This window comes from Lampetra planeri, chromosome 24 (genome assembly GCF_965212315.1).
Source record: "Lampetra planeri chromosome 24, kcLamPlan1.2.h2, whole genome shotgun sequence".
In the NCBI taxonomy this organism is placed as follows: Eukaryota; Metazoa; Chordata; class Hyperoartia; order Petromyzontiformes; family Petromyzontidae; genus Lampetra; species Lampetra planeri.
Window position 1 is genome coordinate 10,373,402 of NC_136130.1, and position 18,524 is coordinate 10,391,925.

The 18,524-nt window shown below is 58.7% G+C and overlaps 1 protein-coding gene across 1 annotated transcript in view; it reads left to right on the forward strand.

Annotated features, from left to right (window-relative positions):
* LOC144726766 (zinc finger SWIM domain-containing protein 6-like) overlaps window positions 1–18,524 on the forward strand; it is a 47,658-nt gene that overhangs the window by 19,098 nt on the left and 10,036 nt on the right. The window contains 2 exon segments of the mRNA XM_078605657.1: window positions 14,876–15,214; window positions 17,028–17,176. Of these exon segments, the coding sequence (XP_078461783.1) occupies window positions 14,876–15,214; window positions 17,028–17,176 (488 nt within the window).

The window sequence follows — 18,524 nt, forward strand, 5'->3', positions numbered from 1 at the left end:
CCGGCCGGAGTCGTCGGGGAGGCTGTGCTGGTTCGGGGGTTCGTATCTCGCCGGGCACGGCCCACGAAGATCACACGGCCGCCGCGATGAATGTGGCCGTGTGTGGTCTCCGAGGCGCCGTGTGGGTGGACGCGGCCCTTGTTGTGTGTTTGTGTGCACAGCGTCGCGGTCGGCTTGGGACAATTGCGCATTTGACGGAATTGTGACGCGCAGGACTCGCGGCCGCGCTCTTTGTGCTTCTGTCGTCACGACGGCGGTGGCAGTTTACCGAATTACGGACGTCCGCCTGCCTGTTGACGTTTTGAGCTTCGAGGCCAGAGCATTTGCGCCGGGTTGGCCGGCGAGGTTTCCTGCGACGCCTGGAAACGGCGGCGCTCGCCGAGAACGCCTCTTTGTCTGCCGGCAACGCCGGCGCCCCCTCGCCTGCCCCGTCTTCCTTGAAGCGGTAAATTCCGCTAAAGGCGAAGTGTCTGACAGAGCGTGGAGAGCGGCTGAAGAGCCCCCTCCGGGAATAGTTGCGAGCGATTAATAATGGAGAACGTAAAGTCTCTTTATTTCGGCGCTGCTCGCCCAGTGCCCTCCCGCTCGTCGTAACGCTCCGCGCCCCCCGACCCTACGCCGAGAGAGACCGCGCCTCCGTTCGAAACGTCGGGGGGGGGGGGCGGGAAGGAGGCTTCTGACTCTCGTAGTCACGGAGGAATATTCCTCTGGATTTTTCGTTTCCACTCGGCGCAGACACGGCACGGAAGGTTTCGTTGCCCTGCGTTTAAACGGGCGCCCGGAACCGGTGCGAACGCGGCCTCCTCTGGCCCCGCGGCTCTCTATCAGCTCCACAGCTCTATCCCTCACCCGCCGTCACGTCTCGTTGGCGGCAAACTCTTCAAACACCCAGCGCCTCTCCAACGTCGTGTGCCCCCCCCCCCCTATTTAAGAACCAGCTCCTCGGTGTGTCTGGGAAGGCATTGAAGTTCAAGTGAATGAGATCATTACAGGCAACGCCATTGCTTTCTTCCTTCTGCCAGATCCCATAGCGGTTACAGTCATTCCTCCCCACCCCTGCCCAAGTTCTGCTCTTGCAGTCTCACGGAGCTCGTGGAGTTCTACACTGAGGGTGTGGGGCTCGGAGTCACTCCGAGCCCCACACCCTTGTATCGTGCGGTGCCCCCCTTGACGCACCTCTCCATTGTGCCCTACAACGAGCAGTAGTCGGGCCTTGGTGAGGGCCTTGGTGAGGGCCTTGGTGAGGGCCTTGGTGAGGGCCTTGGTGAGGGCCTTGGTGAGGGCCTTGGTGAGGGCCTTGGTGAGGGCCTTGGTGAGGGCCTTGGTGAGGGCCTTGGTGAGGGCCTTGGTGAGGGCCTTGATGCCAAGTCCTTGGTGAGGGCCTTGGTGCTGAGGCTTGGTGCTAGGCTAAGCCCACATGCCCAGCCCTAAAGCTCATCCCACGTGTGCCGTTGACACAGGAGGCTAACGGACCGGAGTTTGGTGCGAGGGGTGGGGGTTGAGTTGGGGGGGAGGGAGCAGTGGTGGAGTATCGTGCTTATCAGCGTCACCAGATTAGTCATGGAAACGTTTTCTGAACCGTAATTAATGAGCGCTAATTACTGCTTGCGCAGCCACGCCAGGTCTCCATTTAAATAGAGACTTCTGGTCTCGGTGGGCTCTTACCTGGCCGTTTTAATAAAGGAAATGAATGAGTGAGTGAATGAGTTTATCAGGCTCCGTTCGGTGACGTTAGGAAGCCAGCTGCTCGCTTACCCCTGGTAACACAGGAGCTTTGTTTGATTGCCACTGGTCATCGCGCCCGCAATGTGTTTTCAGGGTCACATGGTGCCCGATGTTTCACTCCACGAGTTGGGAGCCTCTCACAGGAGCTGAATTTTGTTCCTTGTTCATGTTTTTTTTGTTGCGGTTGCACCCGAGTCGGCCGCATGGCTCACATGGCTTATACCTAATAAATAAAACTGAACTGAAACTGAATCGAGCAGCCAGAGAGAGAGAGCTGTTCGATTCAGTTCCTGCGGCAGCTCCCATCACGGGAAGCGAAACGGCGGACATCACGCCCGAACGACACGCGGTACAACCAGAAAAGACATCGGAGAGCCGCAATGTAGCACAACGGACTCTTGAGATGTTTTGGCTCGGCGTGCCGCGGTCCGTGTCCCTGCCCGTCCGTTATAGATAGTGGCCGTATAATTTTAGAGCGCGGTGTTGGCGCGACCGTGTGCTCCGTGCGCTCTGTGCGCCTGTTTAGCTTAAACACGTTTGGTGTAAAACTGTAATCATAATTCCCCCGGGCCGCGCGGAATTTAAAAATGCTACCAGCTGCAGTGCGTTGCCCGTGTGAATAATTTTGGCAAGTTATTAATTCTGGAAAATCGGAGCCAAAATGTTGCGGAACGTCGAGGGTTAAATCCAGCCCCCTCCCCCCTCCTTCTTGCCAGTCCCTTATTGGCTTTGGAGGATTTCCCGTCGTTTTGGGTAACGAAATGAACACGCACTGAGCGACGCGCTGCCAAAAACTCTGGCAGATTTTGACAAACGAGGAGAAGGGAGAGCGGGGGGGAGGAGAGAGCGAGCGCGGCACATGCAGACGGGAGCCCTCGAGCGCCCAGCGTCACCACCGTCACCGCCGTCACCCAGAGTGGGGACAGGACACGTGGGAACGGCACGGGCGTGGGAGCTGTGTTCCACTCCCCGTTTGGCACGCGGAGGATGGAGGGGAGGAGGAGGGCGGAATGAAACTCGGTCTGGACTCGGGGGGGGGGGGGCTCTGACGAGCCGCCGAGCGAGCCCGGCCCAGCGTGCGTGGAGCCGGCTAGGACGATGAATAGGGCGCCGCGCCATCAAGCGGCCTTTGTGAAGGGCCACGTGTGTCCGATTTGTTAAAGTGTCGTGCGGGGAGGGGGCGCGCCGTGCCACGGTGGGGGTGGAGGGGGGGCCACGGCAACGGTGGCGGCGGCAACGCCGGGGATTGGGAATTCCGCGGTCGCACAAAGGACGGGGGGGGGGCTCCGTGGAGATGTCGAATGTAAGACCCTTGGTGACGAGACGCCCTTGGCGATGGAGACCTCCTAGCGGTGTAGGCCCTGGGCGACCTCCGTGGCGATGGAGATCACAAGCCGCACGCCGGCGGCGCCGTCGCCGCCGCCTCGTGTTTGTGTTCGCCGAGGCAGAGCTCGTTAGGGGGCTCCCGAAAAGAGCAGCGTCCACTTAAAGACTTGACCTTTGAGGGTCGGCGCACCAGGCGTGCGTGGACGTGTGCGCAAAGACAAAGATCCCCCCCACACCGTGTAGCCGATACAGGCCGCTGGGGTAAGAGCTGTTGGCGAGCGCCTATTGACGAGGGCGGACGCGGCGTGCGAGCGGGGGTTGCGTGTCCGGCGCCGCGCGCCCGGCCATCTTTGTCTTCCTCGAGGGCTGATGTTTTTTTGGGGTACGCGTTTTGAGGCTCCTTTGACGGCCCCCAGTGCTCTTTCGGTTATCGCCCGCCGCTGATGTTAGCCACGGCCGGGAGTCGAACATGGGTCACCGTGTTCGTAGCGTAGTGCGCAAATCGCCGTTCCATCGCTCTCCGTATATGTGTATACACGTGCGTGCAAGTGTTTGCACGCACAGAGGCTCGCGCACGCGATTCCGACGCCATGGCGTTTTGAAACGAGCGCGCACAGCGCTTCGCTAAAATTAGCAAAGCGATTTTAATGGCACGGGCACGATCACGTGTCAACGTGACCAATCTGGTTAGAGCGCGAGACGCGAGGGCAGTGCAGGCGCAGATTACACCCTCTGACCTTGCGCGACCCCGCCGGGGTATCGCGATTGAGCGATTTGCGCCCCCCCCCCCCCCCAGCGAATCTGCCGAGGCGCTTGCGGAGTCGCGATTTAGACTAATCGATTCTTCGTCGTCGCGGTGAACGCAGCCGGACCTCTTTGGTGGCTTGCAGGGGGTCACAAAAACCCGTTGCGTACGGCGAATGCGACTCGAAAGACAACGATTCTCGCCCGCCCGCCCCACCTGCCTCGATGCAGCGTGTATCCGCGAGCTCGGAAAATCGATTATTAATCGATCGGTCGGTTGCCTCGTTGACGCTGCTCCCTGGCCCGCCACGCTGCGGCTGACACGCGCAGCGGTGTGCCCGCCGTGAACCCGCCCGCGCAAGGTGTCCGAGGTTCCCCGCCGCCCCAGCGTGCTCCTCGCTAATTAACGTAATGAACCCTCGGTGTTAATGGCCTTACACAAGCTCCCATTGTTATGAACAGCCCCCTCCTCCCTCCCCCCCCCCGACTCTCCCCGCCACCCACCTCCCACTTCGGATCAATACTGAGGACCTTTAAATGGCCGCATTAACGGTCACCGAAGGCGAAGCGCGTCACATCCCGTGTCGTAAAACTCCTCGCCCAACAATAATCTCCCCTGCATCCCCGTGCGGCGGTGGGAGTGGCGTCGGCTCGTCCCACGATGACCGCACTCTGCAGGATATCGCGGCCCCATCGGCAGCGCCTGACTCAGCTCAGGTGGAAGGACGAGCCCCCCCCCCGCCCCCCCCCCCCGCTGATGACGCTGGCCATGTTGATGAGGTGATATAGGAGCTGCCCCCCCCCCCCGGCTCTTTCCCCCTGTGCCCTCCTCAGTTCGCAGGATGTGTGTGTTTGTGTGTGGCGAGGAGCACCTTTTTTTTCCCCCCCCTTCTCCTTTACTCCGCTGTGCCGGCTCGCGGGCAGGAAGGGCAGCGTGGAGCGAATTCTTGGTAACGCTCGGCCCGTGACGGAGCTGCGGCATTGGGGAGGGAGGGCGGGTGGACGGGACAGGGCAGCCGGGGCCCCATTTGGTGCAGGGCCAGTTCGGAAGCTGGCCACGCGCCACGGCAACTCTGCGTCTACCGAGACGCCCACCCACATCCCCCGCTCGCCGCCTCCATCCGTTGCCGATCGCATGGTGGGCGCCCGTCCTGCCGTGCCCACCGCGTGTTGACGCAAAGTCGATGAGGACGGTGACTTGAGTGTTGTGGCGTGGGTCGCGGCGTGGTGGTGGTTGCCACAGGTTGGGCCACGCGCCAGGTTCATCGGACATCTGCTTCCTGAGCTCCCGATTTATGTATGCGGTGCTGCAGAGAAATGTTCGCCGCACGGCAGTCAAACTGAGGGCGTTTGTAATTCTCAATGGTGGAATGCAGCCACTTGTCAAAAAAAAATAAATGCATCACCGGGATGGCTTTTTTGTGTTGCCGATCGGGATGAGACCATCAACTCACTCCGCTTGAGATATTTGGTTTCGTCACAGGCGGCTTAAACCCCGGTTCAAAACCCGGGCTGTCGACGGTGCCCAGCTCGGCACTCGGCCCCACAGAGCGGCCCGGCTACATCTCCCGTGCCGCAGTCTCCATCACGAGCGCCGACGCCACCAAGATCTACGATCCACACGGAGAAAAGCGGCAGCCGTAGCTGCTGCCACCTGGGACCCCAGGGTAGGGGCGTAGCTGTCAGGGTGTGCAGGCACTGCGGCTGCACCAGGGGGGGCTATGGGCCAAAGAGGAGGGGGGAATTATTGTCAAGGGGGATCCTGTACTCCAATTCATCCCTTGCATGGAGTCCCATGCTGCTATGTGACTGGCCAATTGGTTTCGGTGCTGGGTAATTTGCCCTTCCCCCTCCACCTCCCAGCTACCCCCCTCACCCTTCGCGATCTCGAGCAGGGGGGGGGGGGGTCCACTCAGGTGAAGCACCTGTGCCAATCCGCGGTCGTTTCGTGCTCGAGGTCAGCCTCTTGATCCCATTATGCGCACTCAGCGTTTTCCTAACGAGGCTGAAAATGTCGCCCACCTGGTTTTAATTTGCAATGCTGCCAACAACAACAATAATAATAATGAAAGTGCTCTTTTTTTAAAACGACTCTGCGCGTTGCTGGCGGGGCCCTGGAGGGGCCTGGGCTGCTCGTAGCGTCGGGATTGTCCCGGCGGCAGTTGTGGCTGCTGAAGCATCGGAGATGTCATCCAACGCTGAGAGTCACGGGAGCTGGAGGCTCTTGTGTCTGTGCGAGCGTGTGTGTGGCGAGGTGGGAGTGCGGCGGTTATCGCTGCGCTACGAAACCGGTGATCCAACAAAGGAGACTGGGCGTGGTGTCGGCCACACCACCAGCAGTGTCAGCCCTTAATAGGTGCTCTCTAACAGAACTTGCCCCCGGTTGGTTTAGCTATTGTGCTCGGAGATGCACGGACGGGCATCGCCTAGGACTCGTGTGTCCAGCGCTCGCACTGCAGCGCGCTCGGCTTGCCCTCGTGTGTTTTTCTGGGACGGCAGTGCAGAGAAGCCGCCGGGTGCTGCCTTGCGTTTCACCGTCACCGCCGCAGGACTCCTGCCTGCTGGCTTCGACTGCCGTGGCACGTTTTTTTCCCGGCACGTGGGCGCGACGATGCAGAGCCGCTCTGGAGATGGTTACTGTTTCCGCGACCGGATTACCGCTTCGTGCCTGACGACATCCCTTGGCCGTTACGTTCATATTTTCCCCACTGGCGTAGTTTCGGAATTCTTTTATCTTTTTTTTCTTCTCGCTGGCTATAAAAACACATTTCTGATCTGCCGTGGACTGTGAGATGTTCAAGCTGCGTGTAACGCACATAACAGGGGTAGAGCCAGAGACTGGTGAAGAGGGATAGGAATGAAGTAGGATGATTTGGACTGGGAGATGAAAAAGGAATGAAGATGCGATGGAGGGAATGAAGGGGAATGGGCGATGAAGGGAATGAAAAGGGGGTGACGAGGGTTCGGGGGGGGAATGAGAAGGAGATGAAGGGGATGAAGAGGGATGGGAACGAAGAGGAGGTGACCACACACGCACGCGGCGTCGTCGTAAACTCGTGGGCCGCCGTCGTGTCTTGGCACGCACGGGGAGGGGCTCTCTCCTCCGTGGGGCGCGGTGCCAGTGGCGTGGAAAGTGACGGCTCCTGCCTCTGCTAAAGCCATCGGGCAAACGCGTTGCAGCTGCTGACACTGACGCTTGGGTGAGGGGTGGAGGGGGGGGGCGCAAACCCACCTAAATCCTTTGCAGATGTGGCGGTAGTGGTGGCATCAACGCGGAGCGCAGAAGGTTTCCCCGCCGGACCGGCGGCGGCGGCGCGTTTGTTGTGAGCCGGCGAAGTCGCGTTGGGCGGGCGGCGTGGAACGAAAGTCGACGGAGCCCCCGCCGCCACCTCCTCCTCGTCGCGGGGCCGCGTCGGAGCGCCGGCAGGGCCCAGCGTGGCGGGGGGGGGGGTGGCGGTCGGGGTCGTGGTGTCGGAGGTGGAACAGGCGTGGGGGTGCGGAGGGGGGGGGTTTCACGCCGGGAACATTGGACGCGGTGGGAAGTGGCCACTCGCGGAGACTGGAAACCCGGCTTACGTTACCAGCGGAGGTCACGCGGATAATTTATTTATTATTTTCCGAATAACCGAATTCCAGCCGCTCGCTTACCCCCGCCGTTGCCGCGGCGACGGGCGGCGAGAGACTCGGGGTGAACCCTCGCTGTTCGTGGTGGGGGGGCGGGTGGGGATGGCGGTGAGGGGGGGGGGGCGTGGTGATCCTCGTGAGGATGTGATGGGGCCTGTGTGACGGTGGCAGAGCCCACGAGAAGACGTGGCACCTCATCGTCAGAAGGGTGTTGCACGCTCGCGCGAAAAGCCATCGGGTCCTTGTGAGAAGGGTGACGACGGTCTTGTGAAGAGGTCCCATCACCTCTTCACAAGACCGTTCGAGTGTCGCGGTCGTTCGAGGGTGATGGCACAGGGCCCTCCGTGAGGAGATGCTGTGCGAGCTCTCTCTCTCTCCAAGTGGACCGCTCCTCGTGACGACGTTTCTGGGTTCCGATCCTGCCCGTCTCGCCAGACCACCGTAAATCGTCGGGAGCCGCCACCGCGGAGATACCTACCAAACGGAAACCAAGAATCGCTTGCGCGTGCAGTGGAGAATTTAAAAATACGCGGTGCGGTCCGTCCGCACGGACGTGCTCGCGCCGTGCGCGTGTATCTGCCATCTTGTTGCCCGCAAAGAATTCTAACGTCTCACCGTTGTGGTGGGTGGTGGTGGTGGGGGAGGGACCCTTGCGCTAAAGTGACACTGCGCAGAATGTCACCCCCATTAGATTCATCTGACAGACGCGTTCTCGTCTGGGGGGGGGGGGGTTCAAGGCAGTCTCTTAACATTGCTGCAAGTCCATTCACAGATGAAGTGCCGCGATAGAAAAACATTTGCGGAGGCCGACACAATGGGGAGGGATGATGACACCGCGCCGGCGCTGTCCGTGCCGAGCGGTGGAGTTAATGAGGCCAAATGCGGCGCTGCTCGCTCGCGCCCGGCGGCGGCGACGGCGGCGGCGGAGAAATTGGGCGACGCCGCACTTCATTACGCGAGAACAGTTTGTGTGCCCCCGTGCTCACTTCATAAAAATGCAAAACAGGAAACAATTGGCGTGCACCCTCTCTCTCTCTCCCTCTCTCTCCCTCTCTCCATCGATCTCTCCCTATCTCTATCTCTCTCCATATCTATTTTGCGCGGTGCTGTTGGGCCTCACGCGACGTGGTCCAGGCGTTCGTCCGGCACGACGGACTTGACATGGTTTGCTATGGAGGGCCTTTTTGTGAGGAATGCATCCGTAAGAAAACGGGAGGTTTCGGTGGTCTTTGGCTACGGAGAGTTTTGGCGCAAGGGTTTTGTTGTAGCCGTTTCGGTGCCGAGGTTTCGGTGCAGGCGGCTGAAGATGTTGCCGGTGCGGCGGTTGCGGCGCGCAGGTTTCGGTCTCGGGGGTTTCGGCGCCGGGATTTTGGTGCGGGTCGTTTCTGGCGTCGCGCTGCCGGCGCCTGGGTTTTGGCGAGTGCGTACGACTGCTGTCGGTCTTCGGTACCGAGGGAACGTTTTGGTTGCAGCGACGGGTTTCGGCACCCGGGGATTCTTTTCTTTTCTGGCATGGCGCGGTTGTTCCGCCGCTTCCTTTGTGGCTCCACCGGGCCACGTCTCTCCGCCGCGGCGGCGGCGGCGGCACGCGCGCGAGGGGAGGAGGAGGAGGAGGGGGGCGCCTGGGTGAGCAGGGTCGGGGACTGCCCCTCCGAGTGAATCGTCTCGGGGGCCCCAGTGGATATCGCGGTGCCAGTCGCCATGGAGACGCGGCCTGCCGTATTTCTCGCCCACGATAAGGGCTGCTCGCGAGAGGAGTCGAGTGTCGGCCATTGTGTCCTTTATGCCGCGCGGACAATGCACATCCTTCACACTGACACAGAGCTGTCTTTTTAACTCGCTCGCTCGCTCGCTTGCGCTCCCGCTCCCTCTCCATTGCGCGGGGGTTTTATTTGGACGGGAGCGCCGTCTCATCGCTCTTCGCAGACCCTAATCCCGGGCCCCCCGTTTCTCCTCGTGCCCATTTTCTCTTTCGCTCTCTCTCTGACCAGGGTGATTTAGCGCGCTCCCAAAGGATGTCCTGACTCGGGCAAACACGGTGAGCCGCAGCGCAAATATAACCGGGGCTCCTGGCCCAGCCGGCTTGCCCGGTGCAGCGAGTATCTCCCCCTTGCCAGAGCCGCAGCCTCGTTCGTAAAACGCCGAGAGAGTAACCTCGCCTGTTTGGCCATTTCGTTATGGGGATTGTGGGTAGGTTGGGGGGTTTCACGGCTCGAGTGGAATATAAGCGGTCAAACTTGACTCTCTTTTCCTCGCACTCGGAACGCATGACGGGTACGAGTGACGCGCGGCTCTCCGGGACAATCCGCCGCACTTGCTTTACTCGGCAGGCGCCGCTGCCGACATCCGCAGTCGCTCGTGCGGTCTCCCCGTTCGTTCCTGGCTGCCCCGCTCGGGAGCGGTGATGGAGTGCGGACTGAGCGGCGGAGGAGGAAGGAGGAGCGCGCGATTGCCGTGGGCCGGAGAGGACGACATGACACGTCGTGTCGCCTCGACACGCATCGCTTGGCTTTATCTCCCGGTTTTTTTTTTAATAAAAGCCCCTTTTGAAATCCGCAGTGCGTCTGTGGAGGCACGAGGGGGACGGCTGCGATGTTTATCTTCTCTGGCCGAGACATCGATTGGGAGGTCGGGGGCTCGCCGGGCGACAGGCGGCGGCGTGCCCAACATGCGAGGGCGCGTACACACACACACATACACAAAGACAAAGATCTCCCGTATAGCCTGAACAAACTGTTGGGGCAAGTGCTGTTAGCGAGCACCTATGAAGGCCGACACTGCACACGTGGGGGTGGGTGGCCAGCACCACGCCCGGCCGCCTTTGTCTCCCCAGTGGCGATGTTTACACATCGCACCAGGTACTCGTTTGAGGCTGAGTCAACCTAGGGGAGGCCCAGGACCGGTTCAGATAATCGTCTGTGAGCGAGAATCGAACCCGGGTCGCCAGGTTCGTAGCGCAGCGCGCTAACCGCTCCACCACCGCTCCCCACCTACACCTACACACACCTACACACACGTGCACAGACGACATGTGTGTGCGCACGCGCACGTCCCTCCCGCGCGCCGTAGCCTCAGAGCACGGCGCGTTTGATAGCCGTTAATTAAACGCACGGCAAAGGTCTTCGTGAAATGACAATTAAAAGGCCGTATGCGGTGGTAATTGTCGCCCGAAATCGGCGTCGCCATGAAACGCACACAGCCATGTCTCCTGCCATGGGGGGGGGGGGGGGGCACGGGGAGTCGAGTGTGCGGCGGTTCACCGGTTCATGCCGGTGATGCCGCTCGACAACAAAGGACGGGGTCTCCTCTGCCCCCCCCACCTCCACTCAGCTTTGTGAGCTTGGCCCCTTCCTCTCAAAGTGACCGCCATATGCGAAGTGGGGGGCGGGGGGGCGGGGAGAGGTGAGACGTCCACTTCCACAATCAAATCGCATTTTTATTTCACTCCCGAGATCCTCCTCGGCCTCGGGTCTCGCAACGTCACTCGGGGCTGTGGTCCTGGGTCACGGCGATGGCTCTCTCCGCCCCCGCTCGCTGCTGCTGCGATCATCCAGATGGCGGAGCTGCTCCTTTTGAGAGGGCACGGCCGGGCCCAGCGCCGCTGCCGCCGTTCATTGTCTCCAAATCTGCGCGGCGTCCGCGTCGGCTCTGACATCAGATCCAATGGGCAGCGGCGCCGGCCTGAAAGGACGTCCGAGCGAGTGGCGTGCCGCGCCGTGCCGGGCTGTGCCGGGCTGGGGGTGGCGTGACGATTCGTTATTGTTGTCCCGGCACCGCGGTGGGCGTTGGGCATTTTTTCGGCGAATTCGGCGGCCGGATTTTTGGTTTTTTAAAAATGCGTCGTGTCGTCGTCTCCTCCGCGCCGGGCGTGCGCGGCTCATCGAGGTCGGCGCCGGGACTCTGCGCCGCTAACGAATCCCACGCGGTGAAAGCGCAAATGAGACGAGAGGATTTGGTCAATTACACTCGAGATGGCCACAGGAGAAATGCGCGGAGAGTGTCTCTTCCTCCCCCCCCCCCCCCCCCCCCCGGGCGAAGCCTTCCTTGCACACGCGTGTTCGTCGTGGCGAGCGAGACGGAGCGACGCTGCGCTGTCCACCGCTTCGGAGTCGTCCACATTCTCGGCCGTGACCGAGACGGACGACGGGGAGTGTGGCTGGGTCCCAGCCTACCTTCTGGTTCCTCGCCAGAGCAGCGACGATGTAACGATGTTTATGGATACGCAACACGGACATGCACAGTTTAATACAATACAACATATCGATGATGTTATTATTCCCCCCACCCCCCCAATTGTAAATTAATGAATTGACGTTTCTCCGTCTGGCGTTGTTCGAGGTTCATTAGGAAACAAAAAGGATGTGGGTCCCTCCCCCAGATCACAGTGAAACAAGCGAAGGGGTTTTTCAAAAGCAGTCTGGGATAATAGCAAACAGCAGGGAACATCGGTGATGTGTGTTGACAAGTTTAGTGGGGCACGAAATTTTGAGGATTTGCTAAAAATGCCCGGGGCTGAGGGAGCTGCACTGAGGCAGTTTGAGCACGGGATGGGACGAACGCAGACGTGGTGAGCATCCTCATCACACAGGTGCTCGTCCACGTCCTCGCCAAACAACATCTCGCGGACTCACCAAAAAACAGCCACGGTCTCGCCAGATAACAGCCACGGCCTCACCAAAAAACATCCACGGCCTCGCCAAACAACACCCCACGGCCTCGCCTAGAAATTAACAAGCCAAGCCCACATCAAAACCCACAGCCTCGCCAGCACTCGTCAAGGCCCACCGCTGCATCTTCAACTCATCCCCAGCACCGATTCATTTAGACACTAAAATTAAGGATGATGATCGTCGTGTGGAGCGTGTAGCAGGGTACCACGGTACCAGGGTAGCAGGCCGGGTAGGCGGTGTTGCCAGTGACGTACACTTATTTTGCGAAGGCTTGTGTGAGCACAGTGATGCGTGCGTCGTGTTAGTGTTATATGTTCGTGTGTTTTGCTTAAGAGACATGTGCAATTCTGTATGCGGGATGCGTGGACGTGTGTGTGTTTGAGTTTGTCCAGTGATGTGTGTGAAAGATGTGTGGAAATCTGTATTTATGTATGTATTGGGGCTATGCGGGTTTGTGTGTGAGTAGTCTGCGGGGATGGGCCAGGGCACATGGATAAGGCTGATGCACTTATCAAGATGTGCATGTTTATCCCAGGAACATGAAAATTGCTCTGTTTATCCAAAAGAAAAGGCAGTGGGGTTATTTGGACATGCGACGAGGCTTTTTTGAGAAGTAATTTCACCCCCATTGAAGCCCATGGAGTGCGTGGAGCGGCTTGCCTGCCCATTTGAATCCTTTCTCCGCTCCGAGGCCTTGGCAATGTTCTATTCAAGCGCCCGTCATTTAGGTAAACAAGCGGCAAATGGTGTACGTGGAGAATGTTTTGTCGTGCAGCGCCGGGCACCTAACAATGGGCGCAAAAACCCAAGCAAACATTCGGCCGCGTAAAAAACTCCTGTGTGGGATTTGTGTGGTATTTGTGTGGTTACCCCCCCCCCCCCCCCCCCCGGTTGTTTGGCACGAGGTCCGATGTTTCGCCACGCGCCGTTCCAGAAGAAGCTCTCTCTCTATCCCCCCGGGCATGTTGAACGATGGCGTCGGACATTGGGGGGGGGGGGGGAGAGGGGCCAAAATTGAGGCTCAATTCGGAGTTGGCCTTTTGAGAAAAAAAAAAAAAATTCTTTATTCGAGCGGTTGGTTAAATCGGGCTCAACGTCAAATAATAAAGAGGTCACTCGTGAATTAAAAAAAAAAAACCCTTTTATTTCTTGGTGCCGTGGAAACGCGTACCCGTGGAAATGTATGCGCATACTCTTTCATTGCATTTGACTCGAGGAGCCAATTTGCGGGGTGATTGGAAGGGAAATGTTGGCTGTGGGCGTACGGCCCTCACTGGCGCCGGCCACGAGAGACGCTCGCAATCCTGGGAGCCGGGCGCCGCCGCCGCCACCGCCGCCACCGCCGCCGCTGCTGCGGAGTAGCATCGGCCCCGGCGAGACTCCCGCGCCTGCCAGTGCCGCTCAGCGCCGGTGCGCTTGACTGACGGACGCGTGAATGATTAATGGCTTTGCGCTGCACGGTCGGTGCGCAATGTCTTTCCCGAGGAATATTTAGTCCGTGTTTTTTTTTTTCGCGGCATCAGTGGGGCGTGCGCCTGGCCTGTCGCTTTTGGAGGCGCGGGTTTTTGGTGGATCTCGCACGCGTGGATCGGTGAAACCCGGCAAGCCTCAAGGAGGTTGCGGTACAGCAAGTGAATTCTTGAACTCTACTGTGCGTTTGTAGTGTTGCCATATGCACATGGGTCTCCTCCTCATGTGAACAATTCTCCATAAAACAGAACTGTCCCAACAAGCCAGTGCGTAGGCCCCTTCCTGAAAAGGATTCTTGAGGCTCGGTGTGGGTTTTCTGGGTCAAAAAATCACATCATGATGAAAATGTGCCTTTTTGTTTGTGTAAACTCCTCATGCACTCTGGTTAAAGATCATGGAAGCGGTAACAAAATGAACGGACAGGACATCGAATTTCTCTACGTCTCCCACAATAAGAATGCTATATTGTAGTAAAGACGTGTCCATCGGCCTCATGGGCTTGCAGACCAATTGTGTTACCAGCAGCGTTCGTTTAAATGGCAAAAACCCTGGACCGGCGTTCATCCTCGGCTTCTATTGTTGTATGTTACCCCCAACATGGCAACCGTAGCAGGTGTCCTGAGTGTCAGGTTGGTGGAAATGTTATTGTTGCTGTTGTTGGAGGAGCAAGTTAATCTCCCGCACCGAGAGATGCAGCGGTTAGGATTGGATTCGTAGACTCTTAACATGTGTGTAAGTAATAGTTTGTTTCTCAAATTACTGCCACCAATAAGAGTGACATGATGTAAAAACAGAACGAATGTTAAAGGTTGCGCATGAGATTTCGATCGGCAACATTTAATTGTGCGATTTTTTTTTTTTCTCTCTCAATTTATTGTGAGTGTGCGGCCAACATTTTGAGACAAATAATCCGTTTGGAACTCACGAAGCGAGTGCAGACCATCACATCGCCACGTTTGTAATCACAACTCGCTTCCCTGTGTAAGTTGATGATGGCTCTCTGCGTAAGTCTCCGAGTCTTTTATATACGCGCCTACGAGCGAGTCTCCGTGTCGGTCTGCGGGTCTCTATACAAGCCGCTGGTGACCGGGCTGAGAACATCAACCCGGGCACACTCGGGAACCCACTTTGATCACCGGCAGCGCCACCTAGATTCACACCACGGGCTTTTGGCGCTTTCACCGCCGAACCAGCCGGCTATCTTCCCGGCGCAATCGTTGGCAGCGGACGCTGTTTCTGCAAAGTTTTTTCCACCGACGCAAAACCGATCGTGGCCGCCCCCCCCCCCCTTCTCCTCCCTCCTCCTCCTCCTCCAGGTTTCCACCTGAGCGGGACCGTGACGGACTCGGACCGGACTCTGCGCGTCGCGCTCAGCTTCGACCGCTGCAAGCTGACGTCTGTGAGCTGCGGCTGCGGCGAGCGCGGCATCGTGTACTGCGCTCACGTCGCCGCGCTGGCGCTGCACCGCATCCGGCGCGCCGAGCGCGTGCAGCTGCGCCTGCCCATCTCGGAGACGCTGTCGCAGCTCAGCAGGGACCAGCTGCAGAAGCTGGCGCAGTACCTGATCGCGGCGCACCACACCGAGGTGCTGCCCACCGCCCAGCGGCTCGCCGACGAGATCCTGTCGTGCGATTCGCAGATCAACCAGCTCCACGGTACGTTACGCCCACGCGCTCCCCTCTCGTGCCGTCGACGCGTTGTTCGGGACGATGGCGTCCGACATTCCGCTCCACGTGCCGGGAGCTTCTTCGGGAACCGAACGCACTCGGGGGTAGCAAGACGTTGGGCATCGTGCCGCACGCAGCGTGGTCACGTACTGAACCAGAGCAGCGGAGGATGGCGATGTACGCGGTGCCGAAACGCCGCCCCATCACAATCGGCGTTGCAAAAAACGAACTGCGTGTGTGTGTAAGGGGAGGTGGTGGGGCCGGAGCGGAGAGAGCAACCCGGGGTCCAGCACCAACATTGAGCCCCATTGTAACCCGTCTCTACCTGAGGGGCAGGTTCTTGATTCGAGTTTCCTCCCTCCGGTCTGAGCTTGAGCTCTCCTCTCCTCACTGAGCAGTGCCTTTTGTTCTCTGCCAAGGGGGTGACCAGGTGGTCAGGTGGTCCCAAGGTGGTCATATGACCAAGGTGCCTTTTTCCCCTCCCATCCATCTGGAGCTTGCTCCAGCAAAGCAATCCCTCTGGAATATGCCTAATTTGGGTCCTTTTTCTTCTGTTTCTTCTTCTTCATCATTCTCTTGGTCTTTGACCGTGGGGACTCGTCGTCTGCTCCGGCTTTTGCTGCCCCAACGCAGCGGGTGCAGCTTTCTAAGTTTTTGTTCTGTGAGGAGAAAACAACGGCGTACCGTGCACGGGCTCTGTCACCGCCGTGACCGGCGCCTCGCAGCAGCCGGCTTTGTCTCGGCTCCTCCTTACCGCAGTCTGCGGTGTGTCGTTTTGCCCGGCCGATGTGCGGTCTCCGCCGCATCCTCTCGAACCTTCTTCCTTCCTTCCCTCTTTTCCTTCCAGCTGGATCTTTCGCCTCCTCTAAATTGTTGCAATTAGACGACTTCTCTCCACGCCGAACTGTGCTCTCGTGCCTCTCCCCCCACGACTTCGTTAATCACGCGCCCCTTAATAGCGGCCTTAACGACGTCCCGCGCAATTATCGTTCACATTCACGCCGCGGGGAAAATGTTTTGCCGTTGTATCTTTTTCCACTGCGAGCGTGAATGGCCCAATCACCCGCATGAAATGCGTCCGCCCCCCCCCCCCCCGTCCTGTCCGTTGCACACGCGGCCTATTTCCGTCCGGCTTTCTGTCCCGCCCGTCAGCGTCTGGTGAAATATACGGCCGCTTTGCATGTGCCACAATAGAAGCGCGTTTAAAATCACTATTATTATTATTCTGAGTGCTGTAATGCTTTTAGTTTTTATGTACGTGGCGTGCGCATGCGTACGTGCCCGGTGTATTACACGTGCGCGCGCGGTGTATAATTGTTTCGTCACCGTCGTCGCCAGGGCTTAATGTTTCTCGCTGAATGTTTTCCGGGCCGTTGGTGGAAAGGAGTAGGCGACTGCTTGACTGGTTGCCGCAGCTATGGCAATAGGAAGTACACACTGGATGTGGTGGTTTCAGGTGCAGAGTTTATTGTCTGGGTCGCCGTAAAATGAGCTTCCGGGAAGAGGAATATCTCGCCGTACTGCAAGAGGGGAGAAGTCTTTGTAAACGCGATGCCCTGAGTGGTGCATCGTTACACAGCTGACACAAATCGGGGCTTCTTACGTTCATGGGAGGGCCTGACAGACTTCCCAGGACAGCAACTGGCTTCAACTCACAAGCGGATGATCCTGGGAATAGCAGGACAGGGTGGCAACACGACCAGCGACCCGGACGGACAAGGTCCGCAACTTAAGCCCTGGTAGCAGTGATTACGACGGCCGATGGCGCCGCCGCCGCTCTCCTGACCGCTGTCCCTTGCAGGAGCCCCGGACCCCACGGCGGGCGCCGCCATTGACGATGCCAACTGCTGGCACCTGGACGAGGAGCAGGTGCGTGAGCAGGTGCGGCACTTCCTGTCGCAGGGCGGCTACTTCTGCGCCGGCAAGCAGCTCACGTCCATGTTCGCCAAGGTGAGGCCACGGACCGCTCTGCACCCGTGTGGCAGCTTCTCGTGTGACCCAGGTGGTCATGTGACCCGTGGGGGTGGGGGTGGGGGGGGATGCGTAATCGAGGTGACCAAAGTGACGACGACTCGGTGGGCAGGTGGTGACCAGGTGGGCTTGTAGTTAGGTGACCAGGTGGTTGCATGACCAGATAGTTGGGTGGAAAGGTGAAGTACGTGACCAAGTGGCTCCAATGGTCATGTGACTAAGGTGACCAGGTGGTCTAGTCACCTGGTTGCTCTGTGATTTTACGTGACCAGGTAGCCATGTCACCACGTCGTCAGGTGACCTTATTGGCCAGGTGACACGACACCGAGGGTGATCTCGTGACACCGTGATCAGGTGGTCCCAGTGGCGAGCTGACCAGGCATTGGACCAGGTGACTCGCAGGTTTATGCTCTCACACCCGGCTCGTTTTGCGAGGAGGCGTCGAGATTCAACTCCTGCTGCGTCCGCTCGTGCATTTTGGTTGCCAGGGAACGAATGACGAACGAGCATCGCCGTGCGCAGTTACAGCGGGATCTGAGCGATGCTCTTGTGTCGCTCGCAGAGGTAGGCCATTGTGCGCTGTTGTCACAGCCCGAATCCCAAATGTGAAAATTAGCTAGCTCCCAAGCGGTAAATAAATAAGCAACGGCTCCTGTGGTACTATTGCTTATCCAAGCATCCTTTACAAGAGGGATAATGAATCTCAGTGGGCTGTGTAAGAAATAGCCCTTTCAGATTGCCCATTGAATGAGGGTATAATTTGAATAAATACATCTTTGCGAACCCTGTCGCCTCGCAAACGAATGCGTTCGTGCGAGAGGCCCCTTTTGTCCGCGTGCACGACGGAGTGCTGCCGAGCGGTTTCGCGATGTTTATCCGCTTTATGCCACTCGTTTGCGTTCATAAATTGTCTCCGCAGCTTAAACATTTTCGGGTTTCGTTAACGGTCGGGGTTGCGAGCAAATAAATCGCATCTCGGATCGGATGATGATTCGTTTAAATCGTCGCCGATGCCGCCGTTTTGGGCAGAGCCTTGAGGTCGCTGCATGCCGATTTGCTGCTGCTGCTGTCTGAGGATAGTAGCCGGCCTTGGTGGAGGTGCGGTGGCATTCTGGGACTTCCGCCACGATGACATCTTGACCCTGAACGTAAGGACGCTGCGTGCGTGCCCGACCATTTAGAATTTAAATCGCGTGAGCGCCATGAGGTCCGAGCAAAATAAAAATAAAAAAAGGGTGGAGGGTGGGGGGCAGGCCTGATCTCGGATCAGACGGTTTTTGGTCACGTGGAGATGCGGGCGGCATAAGGGACGCGCTCGCTCACGCGT